This window comes from Dacryopinax primogenitus, assembly GCF_000292625.1.
Source record: "Dacryopinax primogenitus strain DJM-731 SS1 chromosome Unknown DACRYscaffold_12, whole genome shotgun sequence".
NCBI classification, from domain to species: Eukaryota; Fungi; Basidiomycota; class Dacrymycetes; order Dacrymycetales; family Dacrymycetaceae; genus Dacryopinax; species Dacryopinax primogenitus.
In genome coordinates, this window is record NW_024467209.1 from 571,098 (window position 1) to 595,886 (window position 24,789).

At 52.5% G+C, this 24,789-nt stretch overlaps 8 protein-coding genes across 8 annotated transcripts; 4 read left to right on the plus strand and 4 right to left on the minus strand.

Annotated features, from left to right (window-relative positions):
* Positions 1–1,830: 1,830 nt before the first annotated feature.
* On the plus strand, positions 1,831–2,445 carry DACRYDRAFT_80866 (uncharacterized protein; the record flags this gene model as incomplete). Its single annotated transcript, XM_040776480.1, has 2 exons — positions 1,831–2,028; positions 2,161–2,445. Coding segments are annotated over exons 1-2 (447 nt in total), but the record flags the coding sequence as incomplete, so codon positions are not given.
* A 1,014-nt stretch (positions 2,446–3,459) lies between these two features.
* Positions 3,460–5,862, plus strand: DACRYDRAFT_80868 (miller-Dieker lissencephaly protein). The gene is made up of 6 exons (XM_040776481.1): positions 3,460–3,841; positions 3,968–4,127; positions 4,180–4,483; positions 4,544–4,818; positions 4,874–5,491; positions 5,542–5,862. The coding sequence occupies exons 1-5, from the start codon at positions 3,807–3,809 to the stop codon at positions 5,369–5,371; spliced, it is 1,272 nt and encodes a 423-aa protein (XP_040627563.1). The 5' UTR covers positions 3,460–3,806; the 3' UTR covers positions 5,372–5,491; positions 5,542–5,862.
* Positions 5,819–10,488, minus strand: DACRYDRAFT_16637 (uncharacterized protein; the record flags this gene model as incomplete). Its single annotated transcript, XM_040771217.1, has 12 exons — positions 5,819–6,100; positions 6,141–6,484; positions 6,559–7,369; positions 7,748–7,798; positions 7,856–7,945; positions 8,413–8,506; positions 8,553–9,001; positions 9,108–9,139; positions 9,912–9,988; positions 10,015–10,168; positions 10,229–10,309; positions 10,392–10,488. 12 exons carry the CDS (start codon positions 10,486–10,488, stop codon positions 5,819–5,821), a joined length of 2,562 nt encoding a protein of 853 aa, XP_040627564.1.
* A 2,196-nt stretch (positions 10,489–12,684) lies between these two features.
* DACRYDRAFT_23053 (uncharacterized protein) lies at positions 12,685–13,555 on the minus strand (the record flags this gene model as incomplete). The annotated part of the gene is made up of 3 exons (XM_040773070.1): positions 13,279–13,555; positions 13,176–13,226; positions 12,685–13,123 (listed from the first exon to the last, which is right to left on the minus strand). A coding segment is annotated over exon 3 (359 nt), but the record flags the coding sequence as incomplete, so codon positions are not given.
* A 1,575-nt stretch (positions 13,556–15,130) lies between these two features.
* On the minus strand, positions 15,131–16,776 carry DACRYDRAFT_23054 (uncharacterized protein; the record flags this gene model as incomplete). Its single annotated transcript, XM_040773071.1, has 2 exons — positions 15,131–16,139; positions 16,502–16,776. Coding segments are annotated over 2 exons (1,197 nt in total), but the record flags the coding sequence as incomplete, so codon positions are not given.
* A 2,978-nt stretch (positions 16,777–19,754) lies between these two features.
* DACRYDRAFT_23055 (GTP binding protein) lies at positions 19,755–21,211 on the plus strand. The gene is made up of 6 exons (XM_040773072.1): positions 19,755–19,938; positions 20,002–20,130; positions 20,181–20,262; positions 20,318–20,573; positions 20,630–20,725; positions 20,776–21,211. Exons 1-6 carry the CDS (start codon positions 19,806–19,808, stop codon positions 21,049–21,051), a joined length of 972 nt encoding a protein of 323 aa, XP_040627567.1. The 5' UTR covers positions 19,755–19,805; the 3' UTR covers positions 21,052–21,211.
* A 203-nt stretch (positions 21,212–21,414) lies between these two features.
* DACRYDRAFT_89650 (activator of Hsp90 ATPase) lies at positions 21,415–22,948 on the plus strand (the record flags this gene model as incomplete). The annotated part of the gene is made up of 8 exons (XM_040776927.1): positions 21,415–21,441; positions 21,494–21,651; positions 21,699–21,742; positions 21,795–21,886; positions 21,941–22,290; positions 22,338–22,631; positions 22,683–22,706; positions 22,930–22,948. The coding sequence occupies 8 exons, from the start codon at positions 21,415–21,417 to the stop codon at positions 22,946–22,948; spliced, it is 1,008 nt and encodes a 335-aa protein (XP_040627568.1).
* Positions 22,949–23,984: 1,036 nt separating this feature from the next.
* DACRYDRAFT_23057 (uncharacterized protein) lies at positions 23,985–24,516 on the minus strand. The gene is made up of 3 exons (XM_040773073.1): positions 24,336–24,516; positions 24,251–24,283; positions 23,985–24,197 (listed from the first exon to the last, which is right to left on the minus strand). The coding sequence occupies exons 1-3, from the start codon at positions 24,404–24,406 to the stop codon at positions 24,041–24,043; spliced, it is 261 nt and encodes an 86-aa protein (XP_040627569.1). The 5' UTR covers positions 24,407–24,516; the 3' UTR covers positions 23,985–24,040.
* Between the last annotated feature and the right edge of the window lie 273 nt (positions 24,517–24,789).

The following is a 24,789-nucleotide window of genomic DNA, read 5'->3' on the forward strand; positions in this document are numbered from 1 at the left end:
TCGGAAGGGTGCCGGACAGTGAGTAGCAGATCATATCTTTCCTTTTCGAGTCGAGTATCTGATAGCACTCTCTAGCCTTTCTTCCTCCCATCTTTGATATCCCCCTGGTGCAGGACAGTAAGTCGCTTCCTCATCGACCACCGTGGCGTAACTTTACTAATAGGTTGTTGTCAGCCATAACTAACACCATCCTTACCTTTCCATTCTACCTTCTCAACTATTCAGCCCTTTTCCGCCGTCGCGATGATCACGACAATGCGTACGACAAGACATGTTCTTTTCATCACGTTCGCTGCTTGGAGCGTTCTGGCTGCCCCTTTGCCGGCGACCAAGGGCGTTCCGACCGCCGATACCAGTCTTGATATCAAGCAAGTGCCAGCTATTTCAACAGCTCACGCCGCCTCTGGGGAGCTACCTCCCCTATCGCCGCGCAACTGGGATGAATTCAAACACGAGGTGGCGACTGGACTCCACAAGGCCGAACCATTTCTCAAGGGTGCTGCTATGATCACCCCCTTCGTTCTCAGAAATAGTGATGATGACGAAGAATACTTTGTTCTGCGAGATGTTGAGGATGGGGATGCCTTCGTTCTCAGAGATCTTGATGATGATGAGCCTGATTTCGAATCCCGCGGCTTCGGGAAGAAGGTGAAAAAAGTTTTCGCGAAAGTCGGCCAGGTATTCACAGGTATACGCAACAAGATCAGTACCAAAACGCAGAGTGCCAGTGCAAGTCTAAAAGGTTCGAAGGCCGCGCAAACTGTCAAGGCGAAGTGGCCGGCTGTCAAGGCTGGGAGTGCCAAGGCGTGGAACGCGACTAAACATGCGTGGAACGTGAGTCAACCGGTGCTCCAATTTGGCTGGAAGCAGGCTATGTATGTCGCTCAGATCGGCAAAGACCTCTCACCAGCTATTCTCGGCCAAGTCTCCCTCCGAGATCTAGAGGACATGGAGATGGAGCGGCGCGAATTCCGCGATGGAGAAGATATGGAAGCTTCCTTCGAGGCCCGCGACAATCACGAACTTAATGAACGCTCCTGGGACGAGTTCAAACACGCATTGGCAACCGGATGGCACAAGGTCGCGCCGTTCGTCAAGGATGCTGCTATGGCTGCACCATTGGTTCTCAGAGATGGTGATGACGAGGACGCCGAGCTGGATATACGAGTCTTCGAGAAGCTGATGGCCGCTGCCGCGGAGAAGAAGGCAGCGGTTCGCAGCAGCATGAGCACCTTTCTCTTGCAGAGCCCCGCGGCGACTACACACATATTGGCTGCGAGCCACAACGCGGTCTCCAAGACCCAGATGATGGCCATGCACGGCATCAAGGCGACTGAACGAATGGTGGTTGCGAACGGCAAGGCAGCAGCCAGCAAGATCAGGACATTGGTCAAGGAGGGCGCCAAGATGACCGCAGACAATGTGGTAGCGAGCGGCAAGGCAGCGGTCAGCAAGACCAGGGCTTTGGTCAAGGAGGGCGCCAAGATAACCGCAGACAATGTGGTATCGAACGGCAAGGCAGCGGTCAGCAAGACCAGGACATTGGTCAAGGTGGGCGCAGACAAGGTGGCAGCGAACGGCAAAGCGGCTATCCACGAGGCCAAAGCTCATATCAAGGAAGCCGTGTCCCATATCCAGAAGCCTTTCCAAAGCACCACCAACGCGGGTTGCTCCCGTCTGCCTGGAAGGGATGCTGAGGACGAAGAGCTCGAGTTCGACGAGCGGGACTTCGCTGCTGACGAGGACGAACCGCAGCTTGTCGAGCGCGACTTCGGTGACGAGGAAGAAATGGAGTTTGCTGAGCGGGCCTTCATCAACGAGAAGGATATGGGGTTTGATGAACGTGACTTTGCCCACGACGATGAAATGGAGTTCGATGAACGCGGTGTCCAAGAAGCTCTGGCAGCCGGAAAGCAATTCCTCAAGAATGGCGTTAAGGCGGTCGGCGACAAAATCAAGAGCATAGGTTCGAACATATTCGGTGGAGCGAAGAAGGCTGGTGCGAGCATGAAGAGCGGAGTCACAAAGGCTGCTGCGGGCGTGAAGACCAAAGTCACAAAGGCTGGTGCGGACGTGAAGAGCGGAGTCACAAAGGCTGCTGCGGGCGTGAAGACCAAAGTCACAAAGGCTGGTGCGGACGTGAAGAGCGGAGTCACAAAGGCTGCTGCGGACGTGAAGAGCGGAGTCACAAAAGCTGGTGTGGGCGTGAAGAGCGGAATGACGATGGCTGGTGTGAGCGTGAAGAGCGGAATGACAAGGGCTGGTGTGGGCGTGAAGAACGGAATGACGATGGCTGGTGTGAGCGTGAAGAGCGGAATGACAAGGGCTGGTGTGGGCGTGAAGAGCGGAATGACGATGGCTGGTGTGAGCGTGAAGAGCGGAATGACAAGGGCTGGTGCGGGCATCAAGGAAAAAGCGACTCAGGGAAAGGAACTGGCCCAGAAGCACTGGCCCACAGTGAAGTCGAAGGTGAACACGACCTGGACTGCGCTTAAGCCGTACCTCAAGCATTTGGCTGACGGTACCAAGATGTTCTACAACGTCGCGGTCTACCTGCCCGGACCCCATCGTCGCAGCTTGGATGATTTAGAGGACTCGGAAATCGACATGGCGACGCGTGAGTGGGAGGCACCGGACGATGAACTGGAGTTGCGCGGCGAGAACATGGAAGACGAGCAGTACCCGGAGGAGCGGAATTGGGCTGACTTCAAGGAGAAGGTTGAGCATGGGTATGAAAAGATCCAACCATACCTTCGCCCCACCGTCAGAATATTGGGCACGGTCGCTGAGGATATGCCAAAGAGGAGTTTGGAAGGGCGTTCCTGGAGCAGTGCCAAGCAGAAAACGGAGGCTGAGTTCAAGGCGGCCGGACCATACATTCAAACTAGGGCAAGGATTATGGGTACAATCGTTGAGGATGCGCCAAAGCGGAGGAGCTTGGAGGAGCTTGACTAGAAAGATAAAACAGTTGACGGTTTCATGAACAATTGCAGGGAACATAGAACTGGAGTGATCTGATCCGATTTGATGTAGTTTTGTCAATTTAACAAATTGTATTTATTTCAGCGAAGTCCTCTGGTATTGCCATTATCATCGGTCATCAGCTATGAATTAATCAGCTCCAAATTGATGTGGTAAAATAAAATTGTACGATACAGCATGTGGAATGTAGGAGGAAGAGATCTAGAGGTATAGAAGCTGATTGCACGTGCTGAATACTACGGAGCTAGAGACGCGTCCGTAAACACCAGCAACTCTACCCTTGTTGGCTCCTCTTGGTCGTTGTGGATACCTCTGTCGAAAGGGATATACATAAGGAGATGAATATCTTTATTGATCCTATCGACAACAGACAAACACTTGGGCTTACAATCTCAGAAAAACAATCGATAACGACAACAACGGCGACGACCCTCACGACCACACCCCGCGTGTCTGCAAAATGCGTCCCTGCCATCCTGCACACCACCACCTCCTCCGATTTCCCATCCGACAACCCAAAGCTCGAGCTCACCACGCTCGCTACCCCGCTCGCCAGGAAGAGGCAGGATATAAGCACGGTCCTCAGGCCGGTGGACGCGAATCTGGATCGAGACGGGCGAAGAGCGCTCATCGAACGGTTGCGAGAGAAAAATAGGGGGAAGGCGCTGGGCAAGGACAACGGGCCGGGGGCCGCTGTTGAGGACGAAATTACGACGACCATCACGACTGCTGCTGCGACTGCGACTGCGAACACGGCTACAAGGGCTGAACTGAAGGCATTTGGAAATAGACGAGAGCTTGCGGTGAACTCCAGCAGAGGCGACATGTCACTCTTAACCGAACGGCAGAAGGAGGAGCTGTAAGTCTCTATTTCTTATTACCATTTGCACATCTTATATTTTCCACGTCTTCTTCTTTCCGTATCACTTAGCATCTTGCATCTCCCATTTGTCCGTGTTCTCATCACGACTCACGTCCTTCCCAGCCACCTCTCCATCCTTGACTACCTCCACTCCTCTGGTCTTGAGCAAGCATACGATGCTCTCCGCTCCGAGCTGGGATTGGACCATATCCCCGATCCGAAAGCACGGACAGCTGGTCTGTTAGAGAAGAAGTGGGGAAGTGTGATTCGGTTGCAGAAGAAAGTATGTACTATGCGTGCCATCCATGTGTAGCAACCCATTCATATGCTACTAGATCATGGACTTGGAGAACAAGAACTCGGCTTTGCAGGAGGAGATTGCCCTCGCCCCCAGTGCGCGCCGGAATGCTTCCCAAACGGATTGGCTCCCTCGCACTCCCGCACGTCATACCCTCACCGGCCACCGCGGACCTATCAACCGTGTTGCCTTTCACCCTGTTCATACTGTGGTAGCGACCGCGAGCGAGGATGCCACTGTTAAGCTATGGGATTGGGAAACAGGCGAGTTTGAGAGGACGTTGAAGGGGCATACAAAGGCCGTTCAGGACATGGAGTTTGATAGCAAGGGGACGAAGCTAGGTAGGTTGACGCCTATGCCCCTGTTCTATGAACATATGTGCTCATACACTCGCTTCATAGTGACATGCTCCTCCGACTTGAGCATCAAGATCTGGGACTGCGAAGCCGAGTACAAGAACACAAAGTCCCTCGTCGATCATGATCACGCCGTGTCCTCCGCCCGCTTCCTACCCGGGGACGACCACATCGTGAGTGCTAGTCGGGACAGAACGATCAAGATGTGGGACGTCGCGAGAGGATTTTGCGTGAGGACGTTCCATGGGCATGCGGAGTGGGTCAGGCTTGTCATACCCAGTGAAGATGGGAAATTGCTTGCTAGCTGCTCTAACGATCAAGTGTGTTTTCCTTATCTGTCATCAAAGAACCCAAGGGCTGATTTGCTTCGTATAGACCGCGCGTATCTGGGACCCAGCGACAGGAGAGGTCAAGTCCGAACTGAGAGGACACGAACACGTCGTTGAATCCCTCACTTTCGCCCCGCCAGCTTCATACGCCGCCATCCGCGAGCTGTGCTCTCTCTCTGGCCCAGCACCCAAGGGCCCCGGCGCGTACCTAGCAACTGCCTCGCGGGACAAGAGCATCAAGCTATGGGACGTCTCTTCTGGTCAGCTACTGCGCACGTTTGGGGGGCACGACAACTGGGTACGCGCTCTCGTCTTTCACCCGAATGGGAAATACCTCCTCTCGGGGAGCGATGACAAGACGCTCCGGGTGTGGGACCTCAAGACAGGCCGGTGTGCGAGGACCGTCGAGGCTCATTCGCACTTTGTACAGTGTCTCGCTTGGGGAAGGGCTAAAGTGAGCGGAGGGGACGGGGGAGAGGAGAGGCCGGTTAATGTCATCGCAACCGGGAGCGTGGATCAGAGCGCGAAGATCTGGACGCCGTGAGGTACCAATACCCACCGCTATTCCGACAGGGATGAACACGGAATACCGATGCATGATAAGGCCAGCCGCGAGGAGATGAATGAAGAACACAGAGGCTGATCTGGCTCATCGCTTTCCATAGTACGTCCTCCGCTCGTCCATTTCCGTATTCTACTGAGCCTCTTACATAGGTACAATCATAATGTAGATCAGGACTTCGGTCCTGTAGCACGTTCATTCAACATCATCCAGCAAGGAGCAGAGCACTCCCATCCATTCATTCCGGGCGCATACGTCCGTTTCAATCCATATTTACTCACTTTCATGATCCAACTCCTTCCTTCCTTCCCCTTCGTTGGTGTGCTCCACGGTGTGTCTGTAGAAATGTCTTCCTTCAGAAAATCCTTATCTCGCAGCAGCACAAGATATCCTTCGCTTTATTCCCACCCAAGCAGAAGACCAAGAGAATTACGCTGCTGTATTTATTGTAGTCATAATCGGTCTACGATAGGCCGTCGTGTGTTCGACGTCGTCATCATGCCGTTTCCAGCTTATCGTGACCGCTTGAACCCACTGTGACCTTTCCGCCCCTATCTGCGTGACCTCTGCCAGAGCTGCATCTGGGGGTCCCTCTTCCATCTGTCTCTTCAGAGTGGGAAGGAGAAAAACATAGACGACTGCTCGCCCCACTTTGGGCACTTGCGCAAGGCAAGTCCCATTCTCCTTCACAATCATACGCTTTCCACTCCCCTAGTCTGACCCAGACCCATTCTGTACTTCCGAGGACTACCTGTGTCAGGCGGGGACAGGCCCGCTCCCAGTACAAGACCATCTCGCCCTGTACGCGCCAGGCATCTTTCTGCACTCGTAGTGCCTCTTGGGCAACGGTGGATTCGAGATCTTCCGACCTAAGAGGCTGGGTGCGCCGCCAAAAGAGAATCCTCGCGCTTTTCAGGTGAGGGAGGGCATCCAGCGCGCCCTCCAGACGCTGACGGAGCTGGTCAGCCGGAAGGGCATCGATGACCCTTATTGTCACCTGCACGGTATGCGTTGGCACTAGGGGTAAGACCAGCTTGCAAAAGTCTTCATCAACCCTGTCAATCCAAGGTAGATCGAGAGCCAGGGGTCTCGGGGCTGCCTTTCGGATCGCGTGCAGGGCGTCGCGCACCATCTCGTTTGCCGCCTTTTCGGCGATCACGGGGTCGTACCGTCCGAAATTGCCAATAGGGCGGTTCGGAAGAAGGCAGGAACAGAGGGAGGGGTCGCATGGACAATATAACGCTTCCAGGGCTGGAAGAGAGCCGGGCGGTAGTGGGAGAGTTGTCGCGAGGGTTGCCATAGAAAATCGACGCGCAATTTGAGGGAGCGGAGATGTCGCTGAGAGGCGAGGAAAGACGCGAATTGAGGCAGATGAGTGGAGATGAGTCGGATATTGAGGGAGTGGAGGTTAAGAGTGGTGAGAGTAGAGAGGGAATTGACGATGAAGGCGGAGAAATTGAAGTCGTCCCCCAAAAGGCTAAGAGATCGGAGTGAGGATGGTGACAAGAGGCAGAGGAAGGGAGACCACTGCTCCCAGGTAGCTCCACGAGGTTCGTGCACTATCCATTCCTCCAGTACGAGCTTGCCCTCATGCAAGTGGATTTGTTCGGGGCTGAGACCGACCGAGCACGTGTCGCAGTCTAGTATGGTAAGAGCACCGAATCCTTCGAGTGTGTCTAGTAGATCCGGCATGACGAGCACCCTTCGCAACTGGAGGATGTGGATGTTTGCCAGGAGAGGGAGGAATGAGAGCGCATACTCCGGTAATGGTGAAGTTGTGGGATTCCACTTTTGTCCTCTTGTCTGCCAGACTAGGGCGTACCGCGTCCAAGTCCAGAGGTCCGGACGCGTCTTGCGTGATTGAATTCCGGCATAACCTGAACTTTGGGCATAAGAGGCCACAGACGAGAGCCATTTGAAGGTGCGGAACAAAAGAGGGGTAGAAAGGATGTTGAGGTAGTGAGAAGTGAGGCGGAGGCTCTGCAGAGAGGATGTGCGCATGAAGGAGAGGATGAGCGACCACACTTCGATGGGGAGCCTCCGGGGGTCGGTGGGCGTCAGCATACGCTCGTTGGAGGAGACAGAGGAGGAGGGCGACATTGGTGCGTCGACATGCGCAGAGGGCGGGGAGCTACAGGCGACCATGAGGAAGAGTGCTGTTATAGGCGCTGTGACTTGGCTTCTGTGCGTCATAAAAGAGAAACTGAGCGCCCATGAATAATGCGAGTAGAAGGCGAACAATCAATCCCCTGTCCACAAAAATGGCAGTGGTACCGTTTATAATACCTCGGCCTGAATTGCACCTGTTGATGGCCGTCACTGCCCCCATCTGTCTGCCGATCCTTTAGGGATGCACACCGGCGCTCTCTCGATCTCCGTCCTCCTTCTTCCTTCCTTTCGTTTACTGAACTGCGAGGAAAAAAATAATTGAAAGAATCGATGTCGGACTGGTTGTACGGGAAGTACTTGGCCGGCGGTAGTCTTGCTGTGCGGCTTCGTTCGGGCGTTATTCGGGGATGCCCTCCACAGGGTCGCCTCCTCGTTCCCTTTTAATTTCTGTGATCAGTATGATAGGCTGAGCAGAAAGTGTGCAGTTGTCACGATTTTTTTCCCTCACATTTTGGGCAACAGCTTGATAGGTGTGCGCTCCGGGTGTCGCGTGGTCATCATCATGACCATGTTAGTGGGACAAAAAGGTACGTCATAATTGTCAGATCACTTCCTACAAGAAAGAGATTATCAGATACGGTGGCTGCAAGGCTATGAGCTGGCATTCATGGAACCAAGAAACGTCCTCAAAACAACACGATAACCAATATAGATGTAACACGTAGTACTTCGGCCAGAACCAATCGGCAAAAACTGAATTCGGACATCATCAAGGCATAACAATTGGGTTTAGAGGCAACTCGTTCGAATCTTACTGGCCGTCATGGGTAGACCGCAGGGTAATAAGACGTGTTCGACCAAGCACCACAAACGCGATCACATGAACAAACAACATAGTCGAATTATACCCTTACGAGTGCCTCACGGCTGACGTGGAATAGTTGGACCAGCATTTGCGCAGGGAGTTGTCTCCCTTCTTGTGTGCAATCGCACAAACCCGTATCAGGTCTACGTCTCACGTCAGACACGGTGAGAAGAGCAGCATAGTACGCACCTGAATTCAGTAGCTGTGAGAGCCATAATCCGGAGTCGTGCAGGTACAGGTGTTGCCCGGATCGCCGTAAAACGAGAGCTGGTCAAGCAGATCAGTTTGATCAGGTACCCACCCCTTCTCTCAAGGTTACAAGCACCATCTCTCCTCCGGGACTTTGACAATGTACACATCAGAGAGACGGTATCAGATTCACAGGGATCGATAGGGCGAACACGAGGCATTCTGAGGCGATTGTACGCAACAGACTCAAGGAAACTGCCTAGAACAGCGATCCGGAGACTGAGTACTGCAGCGAGGAGGCTTCGGAAGAGTGCGATGTGAGTGGGGACGAGATAGCCCTGCCTCTTGATGTATCGCTGGTCGCGTTGTGAAGCCAAGAGCCTCTGAGCATAGCACACGCCGTTGTATTCGAAGTAACGAAGTGCTAGCCCCGGGAATTTGGTCGTGCCCTACCGGTCCGCTGAAGTGACCACCGCAAAAGTCAGCAGCATGACGCTCACGACCTCGAGCCGCATTGCACTAAGTACATGGCGCACGACACAGGCTACGGCGTACTCCGCATTGTGGAGGCTTGATAAAATACGGTCCTGTTCGGAGGGGTACAGAGTGTGGAATCGAGTAAATTGCCTGAAGTTGTCTGGGTGTGAAATGTTGGGAGCGATAAGCGTTGAGCGCACGTTATGATCCACATCTTCACTTCACCCGGACTACAAGCGCGACGATCTTCACCGGGTTCTACTGAGTGACTTTCCCCAAAACGGCACACTCGTAACCAAAGTATGCCACGTTGTCACAAGGTTTGGCACATTGAAGGCAATTCCAAGATGTTCAGCCAGCGAAATTATCGGAATTCAGAACCGCTGTTATGCAAGGGCCTCTGAGGCATCTCAAGAAGTCTGAGGAAGAGTCGTCATAGCTCCAACAGGCGTCCCGAATAGCGGTCGGTCCAGATGGTTTCCAAAATTCGTGCACCCTTCGTAAGATGTTGGCCAGAGGGGGAGAAAGAGCAGAACAAAAGCCCGCCAAACACCATATCGCGAGGTTCTACTTTTGTCGTATGTGAAGTACTACGGCGTGTTGCGTCCATTCCCAGAGTTGATACAACGCGGTGGAAACACAAGAAATAACTCCGGCGTCTCGACCAGAAGCAAGAAGGGCGCGGGAGCTGAATTAGAAATTGCTTACGGCATAACACCGTGAGATTCGCCGGGCAGCCAGTGCAGGTACCGCACACATGACAACAACGATTATTCGACGTACACGATCCAAACGTCATCATACAAACGAACGTACAAATCCAACGTTACAAAAAGGTCGTGTCACAGCCAGTGACTTTCAAGGACAGTCTGGAGGTCTCACCGGGAGTGGAATCCTTTCTAGTGTTCCTTCCTCCAAGCGCGTACGCCGCTAGGCAGCTCATATCAGAAAGTAGGATACTAGAATGGCATTGTACGTACCTCACGCGTCGCAGTAAATGCTGAAGCTCAAATAACCATTGTCCGGGTCCGTCCAGGTGCACTCGTCGACCGGCTCGCCGTAGGGCCAGAGCAGGTCATACTCCCCAGTTTGATCAAGCCCAGTGTACACGTACATCTCGCAGTTGTAGTCGGTGCTCACTGTTGCATGAAATTAGCGTTCGCCCCTGCATCAAATACATAAAGTGGGCAAAGGCTTACACAATCCGAACGAATACCTATATGTCTCAAAGTTGCCGATGTGATTTCCCAGTCCTTCAGCTTCAACAGCACCGTCGCATTCTATATATAATAAACCCCCACCGAAACAGAATTCCGTATCCTGATCAGCGGGCTACTGAGTGATGAGCGAGACGAGCCGTACCGACGAGGTTGTAGGCACTGAACTCCAGTAAGCCGGCTTTGGCAGCACGAGGCAGGGCAAGGAGGACCGCAGCGAGGGAGGCAGCGAGGAGCATCATTTTGCGTTGATGGAGGACTGTGTGTGAGCGAGGTAGGCAGCTCTGACTCTTGTCGTAAAGGAGAGTTCATAATTTATAGACGGTGGGATGTGGCAGCAACCAGAGCACTTGTCCTTGCACAAGAATTCATGTTCCCGGAGAGTTCAGTCATCCACTTCCATCCAAAGAAACTGAAGCGCGCACTAGTCAGCTGTCTAACAATCCCGAGCTCCGACCGGCTTTGCACCGAAGGAACAGGGTGCCAAACCCGCTCCGATGCAGTCTGCACAGTCATATCGCAGGAAGGCACCGTCGAATTCGAAGAGATGTAGAGTTGATTGGAGGTCTTTGTATGCAAACGTTTGTACATGGTGTTAGAAGCGACACCCGTTCCGTCCATCGCACGATCCAGACGCGCACGTTGCAGATACTGCACTGGTGTATCTTTATGCAGTACTTGAACCCGCAACGGGAAGCATCATGCCCCTTGACAAGGCTTGCGGTGGAATATGATGCACCAAAAGGGCACAGGCACGACCAAAGCATGACCGCCAGAAAAATGGGCAATTCACCGCGCTTCCAGAATGCCAGTCCAGAGAAGATGTGGAAATCCGAGACCTCGCATACGCGAAGCAAGTGTAGAGCGTCCAAAGTACCCGCAAAGAGTATGCAGCTAGAAGCATTCCAGGCACAGGGGTAGATAGAATGGATTGGTATTGAGTGCGGACGACGCCGTTGAACCAATTCAAGGGGAAAGACGGTAGCAAAAATTCCCTCGGTAATACCACGAGCTTGCATTGATGACTAATGAGAGATTGCTAACGTGGGTCGAGGACCAAAACTGCCACTTTGGATATGATCAATTACGGACCGACAAAGGACCCATATTAGGGCTCAGAACACAACTGTTCAGCCGTGCCGGGGTATTTCCGGTGTTTTGATTTGTCGTATGTGGTGAACCAAAAGAAGTACTTACAGACATGATGGTCACGAGATTGGACGCGTCGACACATTTTTTGACGCGTGGTTTCATGCATCCCATTAACATTCTTACATGCGCTTTACAACAGAAAACTCGTCCCGCTTTCTATCTTGTGTGCTCAGTCCAAATCCTCCAGGCTCCTCTCTTTTGGTGCGTCTTCCTCTGTGTTCTCGGAGCTGGTCCAAGAGCGCCGCAGGAGATCTTCATCACCAAATAATTCATTGATGTCGCGCATGGTGATGTCCTCGTTCACGTCCTCCCGGTCGCGCTCGTCGAGCTCAGTAGCCATGTCGTCATCGATGTCAGTGCGGCTTTGAATGAAGAACGGTGCCAGGTTCTTCGCAATCTCGCTTGCGCCCAAGGCAACTTGGCCTGCCGTCTTCAGCACCGGCTTTGCCTTCTCCCAATCCTTCGCAGCCTCGGCCTTGACCTTGGGCCAGTCCTTCTTGATCGTGGCTTTGGCAATGGCGGCACCGGTCTTGACCTTGGCACTAGCGTTGTGTGCAGCGGTTTTGACCTTCACACCCGCGTTGTGTGCAGCAGTCTTGACCTTTGCCTTGACTTCATGCGCAACCGCCTTAACCGTCACTCCGGCATCGTGTACTGCTTTCTGGACCTTAACTCCCCCGGCGTGAACAGCAGCCTTGGCGCTCTCGATCGTGCGCGTGTCGAATTCAAGATCCTCCTCGTTCGCATCACGGGTTGTTAGGTACTCGTTCCCTTCTTCATCACGAGTGACTATGTACTCATTCCCATCCATGTCGCGAAAAGCGAGGGGCGCCAAGGCCATGCCAACCTTAATAGCAGCCTTGACATAAGGCTTCAAGATTGGCCAATCCTTCTTGACCTCTGCCTTGACTTTGGGCCAGTCTTTCTTGATCTCCGCCTTGGTGATGGCAGCGCCAGCCTTGATCTTAGCGCCAGCCTTATGCGCGACCTCTTTGACTTTAACCCCCACGTCGTGCGCCACGGTCATCACTTTCACGCCGACGTCATGGGCAACCTCCTTGACCTTGACACCGGCGTTGTGTGCGGCAGTCTTGACAGAAACCTTGGCACTAGCCAAGGAGCGGGCATCGAGGTCGGCGTCGTCGGCATCAATGTCACGCACGACAAGGGGAGCAACGGCACTCGCGATCTCGACGTACGGCTCTGCTTTGCGCCAGTCGTTTTCTAAAGTCGTCTTGAACGTCTCCCAGCTGCGGGCGGACAAGGCGGGCAATGCAGGGGTAGAATCAGGTGTGGGTGATGCAGGGCCGTTCTCGAGGGACTGATAGGAATGCTTGTACATGCGCTTCTTGCGGTGAGTAAGGTGGGCACAGTTCTTGTGAACACATCCGCGTCGTCCTTGGCGGCGGTACGCACCATCATGCTTGCGGCGCTGGCTGAATGTCGGAGCTGAAGGAGGAACAACTTTGGCAGGAGAAGGAGGTACAACACCATCGCCGGAAATCGGAGCGGAAGCAGCAGAAGGAGCCTCGGTCATAGTTAAATCGGTGTTGATGGTAGCCTCGGTTTTTTTCATCTGCATCGGGGCCGCAAGAACGGTAGACGCAGCGATGGCAAGGAAGAGAAGTTGCTTTGTGGAAGGCATGGTCATCAAAGTATCGATGGATGATAGTTGTTGATGAGTTGGTCTGAAATTCTAATGAGATAGTATAGTGTAGATTATGGCTGGCAAAAAAAAGTCAGTACAAAATGTAACTGTATTCATACGGCGACTCACCGTCCGGCACCAAGTAGTATAGTTTGTGTGGCTAGAAAGTAGGGCGAGAGGCTGAAGAAGACTATTAGTTATGCGTGAATGGAGAGAATGCAGTTCCACCCACTGTCCAGCACCGATCAGAGGAAGCTTGCGAGTTTGGAGTGATGATAGTTGACCATCCAAACCGGCCACTTTTATCCTCCTTTCGGACAAATTCACTCGAATCTGTGACATGAACCTTTTCTTGGTTGAATTGTATTTCTCATCGGCTTCACTGCTCTCCCTCTCCTGCCCGGGCCAGGAAAATGGATCAGACCATAAGTTTCGTCCAATGAAGCGGTCGACCAAATGAGCTTCAGTGCTCTCCCTCTCCTGCCCGGGCCAGGAGAATGAATCAGACCATGAGTTTCGTCCAATGAAGCGGTTCACTGAATGAGCATCATGCAATATCGTTTGTTTTGAAGTACTAGGGTCGGTAGTTTGGACGCTTCCTGTTGGTACTAGGTTCCGGTGTTGCAACAGGAGGTCGCCCGTACTAGTATGTTGAAAACGGTGGTTTCAGATCGGAACCATGTAGCTGATGACCAGTGCGGTTCAACCGAGACCCTGCTGGTAAAACAGGTCGTGTGGGCGATCAACTGGTTGGACCCTATGTGATGCAGACGACCACAGGAGGCGATCACATGTTTGGTATTCATTGCGAGCACAGCATTGCGGCTCGAACTGAATGGTAGCTCCGCCTTTCCGCAGTTTCTACGGCTTTGGTCGTCTGCACCTGTGCCAAGATATTATACAAGCTATGGCTCGCTGAGGTTTCGAGTCCGTCTTCTCCATACCAATGCCCCTCGTCCACCATACGTTCCGACTCATGAAGTTGGCTGAAAGCAAACACGGCATAGCCCGCGGAGGATGGCGATCACCAAGAGAAAATTGTATGACACCAGAAGGGTTGTAGCCAACGGTATTGACTCGGCATGGAAGATGTGATGGGCGCAGCTCCATGGAGCACCGGTATTCAAGATTCAATACGTTGGAAACTTGGATAACAATTGAGAATGCTGAATCGCCTCCTCTCCGGCCTCACTGGCAGCTTACCGAGAAAACGCTCTTCTGCCCGAATAAATATCATGCTTAGCTCACAGCCGATGTGTACCCGACTGGCTACGTGTGTGTGAACTGATTCTTGTCACCAAACAAGAACATGCGCTCAACACCTCTCAACCCATCCATCACCGTGACTACTACTGCGGTGCCGTTGCTGATACAGAATGGTCTGGTTGCTCTGTAAAGGATGTTGTATCTTCTTTGGATGTTGCATTTCCTGACGTCTGAATACCCCTTTCGTCTAGGAGTTCTCAATGGGCGCCCGTCAATTATCCTTCGCCACGCGGTGTTAATCTTCTCGCCTAATGCTCTTCAGACTGCCTCTGCATCTTGCGTCAATGCACAAGGAGATTTTCATCCCTTGTCGGACCACATGGGAAAGCCTATGGATATTTCTCAAGTAGTTGAAAGTGAATTCGGTTTGAATCAAGCTATGACGTTAAAGGAGGCGCGAACCCCTGTCGCCCGCCCCCTCCCCTATTCAGCGGTGCTTGAGAGCTTGATGAATTCTGCACTCCTCTGCAATAAGAAAAGAGCTGAGCAACCGTGTCAAGTACTGGGTCATGATCGGACTCGACACCACTGGAACTGTACGATATGTTATAAGAATGAATTCGTTGCGAGTTTCTGGCGCGTTTGAAGCTAGCAAAAGTGTAAGTGTTCCGCCAGGACCTCATAATCCTCGATCAAGAACTTGGGAAAAGGTGTGGTCGTGTCGAATCTGTCGTTAGGAAACATGAGACAAAAGATCAGGGAGTATTCAGCCTCAAGGTTTTTCACACATGTAGACGTCGCAAGTTGTCATGGATGGGCAACGTGACTGTGTTTTAGGCACCGGCAATAACTATGATATACGCCTAATTTTGCTCTAACGTGTCTGAATTCATTACTATCGAGGATGCGGAGGAGTACAGGGCAAATGTTATACAGCATTGTTGCTGCCCGGCCCATCGACAGCTCTAATCCAGATCCTCCAAGCTCCTTGCCTTCGGTGCCTTAGCGAGATAAGGCGCGAGGTTGCTCGCTACCTGGGCGGCGCCAGCGGCGACATTGCCTGCAGCCTGGACGTACGGTTTAGCCTTGTTCCAGTCGTTCTTGACTGTGTTCTTGAAGCTCGCCCAGGAGCGCTCATCGAGGTCGAGGTCCTCTAGGTCGCGCTCGTCAAACGCGATGTCCTCCCATTCACGTTCTTCGAGTTCCGTGTCGCTCAGATCGCGGCGACTGTTCTTTACCAGGTACGGCGCAAGATTGCTGGCCACCTGGCTCGCCCCAACCGCGATTTGCCCAGCCGTCTTCAGAACAGGCTTTGCCTTTTGCCAGTCCTTCTTCACCTCTGCCTTCACCTGAGGCCAGTCCTTCTTGACTTCAGCCTTTGCCCGAGAGACACCAGACTTGACGGAGGCGCCAACCTTTTGCGCCGCGGCCTTAACCTTCACACCTGCGTTCTTTACAGCAGTCTTGACCTTCGCAGCACCAGCCTTGACAGCCGCTTTTGCGCTCGCCATGGAGCGTTCATCCATGTCCAGCTCATCGACATCAACATCGCGCATTGCAAGGGGAGCAACTGCGGCGGCAACCTGAGCCGCGCCTTTGACATAGGGTTTTGCCTTGTTCCAATCGTTTCTCACCGTGTTCTTGAAGCTCGCCCAAGAGCGCTCGTCGAGCGCGAATTCGCCATCGATGTCACGGAACTGGAGCTCAGAATCGTCATCGTCGAGGGAACGTGCCTTGGGTGCCTTTGCGAGGTAAGGGGCAAGGTTGCCTGCCACCTGGGCGGCACCGGCTGCAACATTGCCTGCAGCCTGGACATACGGCTTAGCCTTGTCCAGTCGTTCTTGACTGTGTTCTTGAAGCTCGCCCAGGAGCGCTCGTCCAGCTCCACTTCGTTGCCATCAACATCGCGCATTGCAAGGGGAGCGACAGCAGCCGCAACCTGGGCAGCGCTCTTGACGTAGGGTTTTGCCTTGTTCCAGTCGTTTTTGACTGTATTCTTGAAGCTCGCCCAGGAGCGCTCGTCGAGCTCCACATCTGAGGTATCAACATCGCGCATTGCAAGGGGAGCGACAGCAGCCGCAACCTGGGCAGCGCCCTTGACGTACGGTTTTGCCTTGTTCCAGTCGTTTTTGACTGTATTCTTGAAGCTCGCCCAGGAGCGCTCGTCGAGCTCCACATCTGAGGTATCAACATCGCGCATTGCAAGGGGAGCGACAGCAGCCGCAACCTGGGCAGCGCCCTTGACGTACGGTTTTGCCTTGTTCCAGTCGTTCTTGACTGTATTCTTGAAGCTCGCCCAGGAGCGCTCGTCGAGCTCCACATCTGAGGCATCAACATCTCGTGCATGCATAAGATATGGTGCCGCAGCACCGGCGATTTGAGCAGCGCCCTGTACATAGGGCTTGGCCTTGTTCCAATCCTTCTTGACGGTGTTCTCAAAGCTCTTCCAGCTACGCGCGGACAGTGCCGGCGAGACGGGCGAGGAGGGTGCCGCGGTAGTCTCGTTAGACGGTGCAGGGGTATGCTTGTGCGAGTGTTTGCTATCATGGCGGCGGTGCCCATGTCGGCCGTGCTTTCTGTGGTGGCGGCTGTGACGCCCCGAACGGTGGTGCCTGTGATGCTTGTTGTGCTTGCGATCATGCTTCCCTGAGGGAGTTGAGGGAGTCGCGGGAGTCGCAGGGGTGGTGGGGAGCGCCGGAGCGGTCTCAACCGGTGCTGGCACAGCGGCAGCCGCATTAGCCGTGACGAGGTCGGTGCCCGTCGTAGTATCACGTGCCTCAATCTGCATCTGCAGAGGAACGGCCAGAACGCTCGAAGCGGCGAGGGTAAGGAAAAGAAGCTGCTTGGTTGAAGGCATTGTAGTATTGTTACGGGTTGGGTCGGAACGTTGATGTGGATGTTAGTAACGAGAGAATTTAGAGTAAATTGAGGCTGAAAAATTCGCGTTAGTAAGAATGAACCGTGTCGACAGAAGAGCCACACACTGTCCGGCACCAACAATGATATTATGAGCTGAAGCGAAAAGAAAGGCTAGGAAAGGCAGTTAGCTTTCTGACCACAGGGGGGTAAAGGTTGCGACCCACTGTCCAGCACCGATCAGGAGGAGTTGTGACTGTGGAGTGAGGATGTTCGTCACTAGGCAAGGACCATTTTATGCGACCAGAGAATGTTCATCGGGCTCTCAGACTGCAGACTGCCAGCGCATCATCCCTTCTTGCGTTGCGATTCGTTCCCTCAACCCAACAGGAGGATATCCACGTGCGTTTCAGCGGAAAGTCGTGCTACTGAATGGTTGGTATGTTCCGGTGCTGTTGGAAGCAGGGAAGGTCGGACAAACCATTCCTGCTAGTAAGAGATGGATGGATATGGGATCAACCCTAGGCACAGACAAAAGAAGCAAGCATATTGGACCCTAGAGTCGTGTCTTGCCCCCATCATTTGTTCCACATCTACTTCTGACACAGCATTTACTGGATAGCGATGACTCCATCTTCTGTTCTCCCCGCTCGGCTTCCGCGAAATCCATCTTCTCCATCATCCATCACCTGTGCACTTCTTCTTGAAATCGGAGGCTAAGACGCTGTGGGCAATCTCAAGCGTATGTTTCATAACCATCTTGATGCTGTCGAATCACCCATCGGAACTTGCCCGACAGACAACCACTTTTCAACGTGATCCGAACTCCTTCCGTGGGATTCTACCCGACGTTCCCGACCCCTGAGCTAAGCAGTCCAACCGCCTTGAGAGAAAAGGACATCGCATAGCGTGTTCGAGCCTGGCTGGCGACCCGGGAGAAGGTATCCGACAATTCCCAACAAGGACCTGGCATTTCCCATCACTTTCATTAACGACAAGTTAAATCTAGAAACTCGGTGAGGGGGCTTCAGATAGTACGAGTTTGAATTAATTACATGGATCGAGGCGTTAAAACATCCTTCCAAGCTGCTTCATCCGTATCGCACGACACAGTCTTTCATCGAATCTTGCCATACCCAGTTGAATAATCGACGAACGTGGTGATGCGCAGCCCTGGAAGTGTGAGAGCTGTCGCACGCCAAGTATTGTTGTAATTCAACCGGCCAGGAATAAGAAGGGGTGATCTGTCCGATTGTGTCAACGATACAGCACTTAATGGTCCACAGGCAGATTACACTTACTAAGCTCGAGAGTGGAAGATTGGAACTGTGATGTCCTCGCCCCTCTCTTACAAAGCATCTCCTGACGAGGCCCTTCAGGCTTCGAATGTTAGCCACCTCTCTGCCCCCACCTGCCTCCCATGAGACACGATACGTCCTGAACATGCAATGTTTCACGTGGGCAGTCTCCTTGGCCAGGAGATGTTCGATCTTCCGATTGAAATCCTGTGACCTATAAATAGGACGAGGGATAGGCACCGTGGAGGTAGTTGATTATCCCGAGGACGCCGCAGGATGAGCATTGGTGGCATGCATTATCCCTTGCTGCTTCAACATATGTCTCTCAAATCCCACGTCGCGCTTACATCGCTCGGAATGCCGAGTCGATCTTGTGATTCCGGTCCGGAATTCGCGTTCTCGGGAGTCGCTACGGGTTCGCGTTACTCATTTTCAGCCACACGGGCCCTTGGTTTGCATCCAGTCTAGAGAGGATATCTGGTCCTCAACAAGCAGACATACAGCTTCCACACAAACTGCAACTGGGAGAACTTCTAAACAGGAAGCTGGCCAAGCAGAAAGCGTAGTAAGCGAAGCACTCGGAACTTCGGTGTTGGGTGAAAGTTGCTTACATGAAGGAGTGGTCTTCATGTGTTCAGTATGGACCAAATAATAAAAGCAAAGTTCCGGGAGGTCGATCGAATTTCCCAAACACGAGATATTATTGGCAGCAACTTGACAAAGGATTCGAAGACATGAACGCAATAACTTTCGATAATTCTGATCCGCGCAGCTTCTTCATCCTAGGATTCTTCAACAACGGCGAGTAACCTCCGATCTGCCCCACATAGTTGTGTAAAGCTCTCGCGGAGGGTGATTCCGGTCTCGCCCAAAGAATTGCGGTGCCAGAGACCGAGGAGGGCGCTGACACAGCCGCAGATATGCGGGTTGATAGCATCGCAACGTTGACAGCCTTGAGCACCGTTCAGGGAAGAAATAAGGATGATCAACGTGAAAATTCAGGTAGTGTCTTTGGTCCAGGCGCATACTTGCAGGTCGCGGTCGCGGTCCCGTGCTTGCTTCACAACGAGGATGCCACGTGGAGAATGGGCAACGGATGTGGTTGGGGAGAGATCTACGGTACTAATCTTCATAATCGCAACAAAAGCATTGATAATCAGATTCGATACACGTTGAATAATTATGAGAAAACGGCATGAAGAGATGGCGTGTGAGCAGGTAGGTGATCAACTTAGAGCTGCCCTACAACACACGTCGTCCCCACACGTCTAGCGGAAGCATATGGAAGGGCCCTCCTTTTTCCAAGTTGGTTTCTTTGCCTCGCGCGTCCTTTGCCTGGCCCGCCGTCGCCGTCCCCTTACTATCCCACATTGCCATCACTCACTAAAACAATACCAAAATGGCCGCCGCAGATGTTATGGAGCAGCCTGAAGAGATCAGGGCATCGTCCTATGTCGGCTTCGATAGCATTACCGACCAAATCAAGCACAGGCTGGTCAAGCGTGGCTTCCAGTTCAATGTCATGGTTGTTGGTGCGTGGAGCTCTTGCCACCCCAGGGACGACAGCGGTGACTCATATGCTCATGTGTTTGCAGGTCAGACGGGTCTTGGGAAGTCGACAATGATCAACACAATCTTTGCGAGCCATCTCATCGACTCTAAAGGAAGGTTTGAAGCAGATGAGCCCATAAGGCAGACAACGGAGATCGTCACCAACTCCCATGGTCCGTGGTGAAATCGCATAAAGGCTCTAGTGATTGACTCCACATTATAGTGATCACTGAAAACGGTGTGAAGCTGCGGTTGAACATCGTTGATACGCCTGGATACGGCGATCAGATCAACAATGAGGGATGGTGCGTACATTCCAAGCATCCTCCGTCTCATAAAAGCTCAGACGCGTCATTTCAGCTGGGACCCCATCGTCAAGTACATCAAGGACCAGCACTCCCTTTATCTTCGAAAGGAGCTCACTGCCATGCGTGACAAGTATATTCTGGACACTCGTATTCACTGCTGCCTCTACTTCATCAACCCGACTGGCCATGGACTCCGACCGGTTGACGTAATCGTCATGAAGAAGCTGAGCGAGGTTGTGAATGTGGTGCCTGTGATTGCCAAGGCAGATTCACTCACTATGGACGAGAGGTTGAAGTTCAAGAAGCGGGTAAGCGCACGGCACCCACGTGGCCTGTTGATGCACGTTGACAAACTGTTACGTAGATCCGGGAGGAGTTGGCATACCACAGCATCAAGCTCTTCCCCTTCCAGAGCGATGAGTATGACGAGGATGAGGAGAAAGAGAACCAGATGATCCGCGTGAGTGGCATTGTCAATGGTCAAGCTGTCAAGACTGATCCCTCAAACAGGACATGATCCCTTTCGCTGTTGTCGGATCCGAACGCAACGTCATCCTCGATGGCAAGTCTGTCCGTGGCCGTAAAAACCGCTGGGGCGTGATCAACATCGAAGATGATAAGCACTGCGAGTTCGTGTACCTGCGCAACTTCCTCACACGTACCCACCTGCAAGACTTAATCGAGACAACTGCTCAGCTCCACTACGAGGCGTTCCGCAGCAAGCAGCTGCTCGCACTCAAGGATGCATCCAACAGGAATGCCCCGTCGACCACTACACAGTCGTAATTTCTCTTTCGTACTGCTATATCCAGCTAGTCGCGTTTCACGCGGGTATCTTGTGCGAACTATTCCCTCTAAAACCGGGTCCCAGATACCTCGTTCCTTCGTCCTTCCTTGTTCGTGTAGTTCTTCTGCCTGCGGCGGTCAATATGATACCATTCCTTCTGCCTGGATACTTCAAGTTGTTGAAATGAATAGTGAAGTGGATATTTCTATCCATGCTGTCTGTGACTGTTGACGCTGTCGAAACTTCCAGAACGGGAACTAATTCGAAGAGCGTGGCGCGACTTTCTGAAGTCAGCTCACGCTTTCATTTACTATTGTTGCTTTACTCCTGCCTTTCTCTACCTCATTTAATCCATCTATACAATGTCTGGAATGAGCAGCACCACCGCCGTGAGCTGGCTGCCACAGGAGTGGAAGCGCTCATTGACGCACATGCTTCCAGAACTGGCACTGGAAAAATAAACAACTGAACCAGTGGGGCTCAGCCTGGTTCGAGCGCGAGCTTCCAACAGTCGAAATCAGTGAGGGAGCGGCGAAGGTTGGTGTTGTGAAGGTGACCGAGGTGGACGGGGATGTTGAGCTGGGCAGGAGGAAATCGAAGTAAGTCAGCGTCAGACCTTGTGAAGAGACGCTGACGCGCAATGAAGACTCATTACTATCTACGACGTGAAGATCAATCTGGAGTGGGAAGGTGCGTCGTATATGCGCGTTGAACACGATATTAGGCTAATATTTGTGTGAAGGAATGGCGGACGATGGGACTGAAGTGAAAGGGACGCTGTTCATTCCCGAAGTCTCGCATGAGATCACGGTTGACCAGATCTCTGAATATTCTGTTCGCATCCTCCTTCTGGCTCTGCTCCGCATATGTTCTGACACAGTGATATAGTACCAATGGTCACTCACTACCGCTTCGTCTCCTGCCGTCGATGTGGTGTACAAGCTGGCGAAGACCAAACTGCGCGAAGCGCTGGAGAGCAAGTTTGCCGAGTTCCCGATCGCTATTATTGAAGTACATGGGAAAGACCTCATCGTGTCCGCCGCTAACAGCGGCACGGCAACACCCGTAAGTGTGGAAGGCGGCAGTGCCAGTGCGAATCTGGGAGCAGCGGCAGCGTTCAACCCACCTGTGGCTCAGCCAAAGAGCACGAAGAAGCCGAAAGAGGTACTGAACACATCGACCGTCGAGAGAGAGGCGAGGTTCATGGCCAGTGCGGATGATTTGTTCGACTTGCTAACGTGCGTCCTCCATAACTTAGGCGCCACGCGTTTCTCACGACGGACAGCGACGAGCGCCGTATTCCGACGTGGTCACGCGCCGCAGCTCATTATAGGCCCGAGCCTGGTTTTGAATTCTCGCTGTTTGGTGGAGGTGTGACTGGCCAGATCACCGACGTTGATCGACCAAAGAAGATTGTATCCACATGGAAGCTGTCCAGCCCGACATGGCCTACTAATCACGCTGGGACGCTTACTATCGCCTTTGATCAAGGATCGGATTCGACGGAGGTCAAGTTTTCATTATCGGGCGTTCCGAAGGGGATGGAACAGGAGCTGGAGAGTAATCTGGAGGGATACTAGTGAGCCTTTTGTGTTCTCAATATCACCAAGACACTGACGCGCATCTTCAGCGTGAGGGGTCTGAAGTCTACTGGGTTAGTTCCTCTCGATCCTTTTTCTGCATTCCGCCCGCCACGGCCTAGTGAGACTTCGGACAAACGGCGAAGTCCTCGTTCGGCAAGGACATGCCCATCACGGTTCCCACTTTGGGCCCAAAGTGCTGCCGCGCTCGTCGCAATCGGGGCGGTTGTACTTTCCCTTTTTATCTTACAAGGACGCTAGAACATGTACTAATGACTACTTTTTGGCAACTCACAGGCTCGGTGCGATTCTGTAATCGCTCAACGAAACAGGGTAGGGGGCTCAATAGATGAAATATAAACTCTTTGTCCGTCTTCAATGAACGGGCGCACACAAGTGCCAGTCCTCATGCTATATGGACCGACAACTCCTGAACGGGCACTTTACACGATCTCGCTCAGTACTTCGCCAGTGGCGTTCATCATACAGTCCTGCCGGTGCTTATCTCCTTCACTTGACATCAGTACTTAATTTGCTGTCTTGGTTGCAGGCACTGGCGGTTTGGCACTCTTTGTGGTCTAAACCGGCGACCGGAGATGATGACGAGCTGTTGCATTTCAAGAACTCCAATGATCAATCACTGCTACACGATGTTGCCCTGAAGCAGTCGAAACGATCTTCGAATCATTCATTCGTACCAGTTGTCCGGAAGACACTAGTACGTTTACTCAGCCCGGAATACGGTCCTGCTCCTCCGCACGTTGTTCGGGCTTGCCCGCCACACCCACCTCTTCTGATTACGAGTCATCCGCTAATACCGCCTTTTTCCTATTCGACCGTGCCAGACCTGTATATGCTCATTAATTACCGCGCACCGATCAGAACGTGTGTGTTCTCCAACTACCGGCCACACGAGAGTAACGGCCCATTCAATTGCAGACACTGCCATGTCTGATGAATCCGTGGAGAAACACTACGTATAAAAGGCGGCATTGATGCCCTCATTTCGTTCGTGAATCAGAGCTTACGTTCTGTCCCCCCCCCCCGCCTGCACTGGAAAAATGTTGTTTATCTCAGTCCCTGCTGTGCTGTGCGTCATGTTCGCTTTAGTGCAGTCCTCTCCTTTGGAGAGGCGTGCAAATATTGGGGTCGATACATTCACAGGCAATGGTCAATATGGAAACCTATGTTATGAACTTCTTCATGATGACACCTTGACGCGGGTTGCACCGACTTCGAGGAATTCATTCATGTAGGTGCAGTGGGCGCCAATGCCAATGTGTTTCCTGGACCAAGGTACGTAAGATCATCTCTTGCTGGTAACACTTTCCTTAACCCACATATCGTAGGAGATCATTTCTTGTGATTGACAGCGATCTCACTTGTACGGCATGGCTTAAAGTGCCGATCAGCAGTCAATAAACGTTGGGTATTGACTACCGGTCCAGGCGAGGGAATAATGTGGACCGGCGTTTTCAATGGCGATAAGGTGGTCTTCAACCAATTCCAGCTGACACCTGGAACTTGTTTTGGCAATGGCGAAGCGTTCAACTCTTTCGACTTCCGTACGTACTTGCCTGCATCGTCCGAACCACTGTGGGCTGACGATGGTCAATAGACTGCTTTTCGAGTATCATGAGCAATTTTGGACGTGAGATATTGCACTTCAATCGCAAACGATTATTTCCTGACTTCTGCATCAGCAAAGACGAATGAGCAGGCAGCACCCACTTCTGGTCTCATTGAGTTCTCCGAGTTTTCCACGGTCAGCCATCGTATAACTGAGTGACACTGAGCTGTTGGGTTAGGCTAATTAGGTATGCGGTACGATACATAAACAGAGCGCGTCTGTTGCTTGTTGAGCACATCGATAACCGAGATTCTGTTTGATGCCCAGGCACAGTCTATCGGAAACGTACAGGCAGCAGTTATCTAAGTCGAGTCACCAGAATTCTTATTGACAGCACAGTTCGTTACAGACATCAGACCGCCTTGCGCAGATGCATATGATGGTAAACGGGGTTTGGACCGGAAGATGCGGAAACGGTGACCATTCATTATCTGCCAGGTGGCGTGCCGCAGGATTAAGCGGATTTGGTTGCGTCCCTCTCTCTCTCTCCATGGACCGGCTTATCGTATTCCGTATAATCACTATGC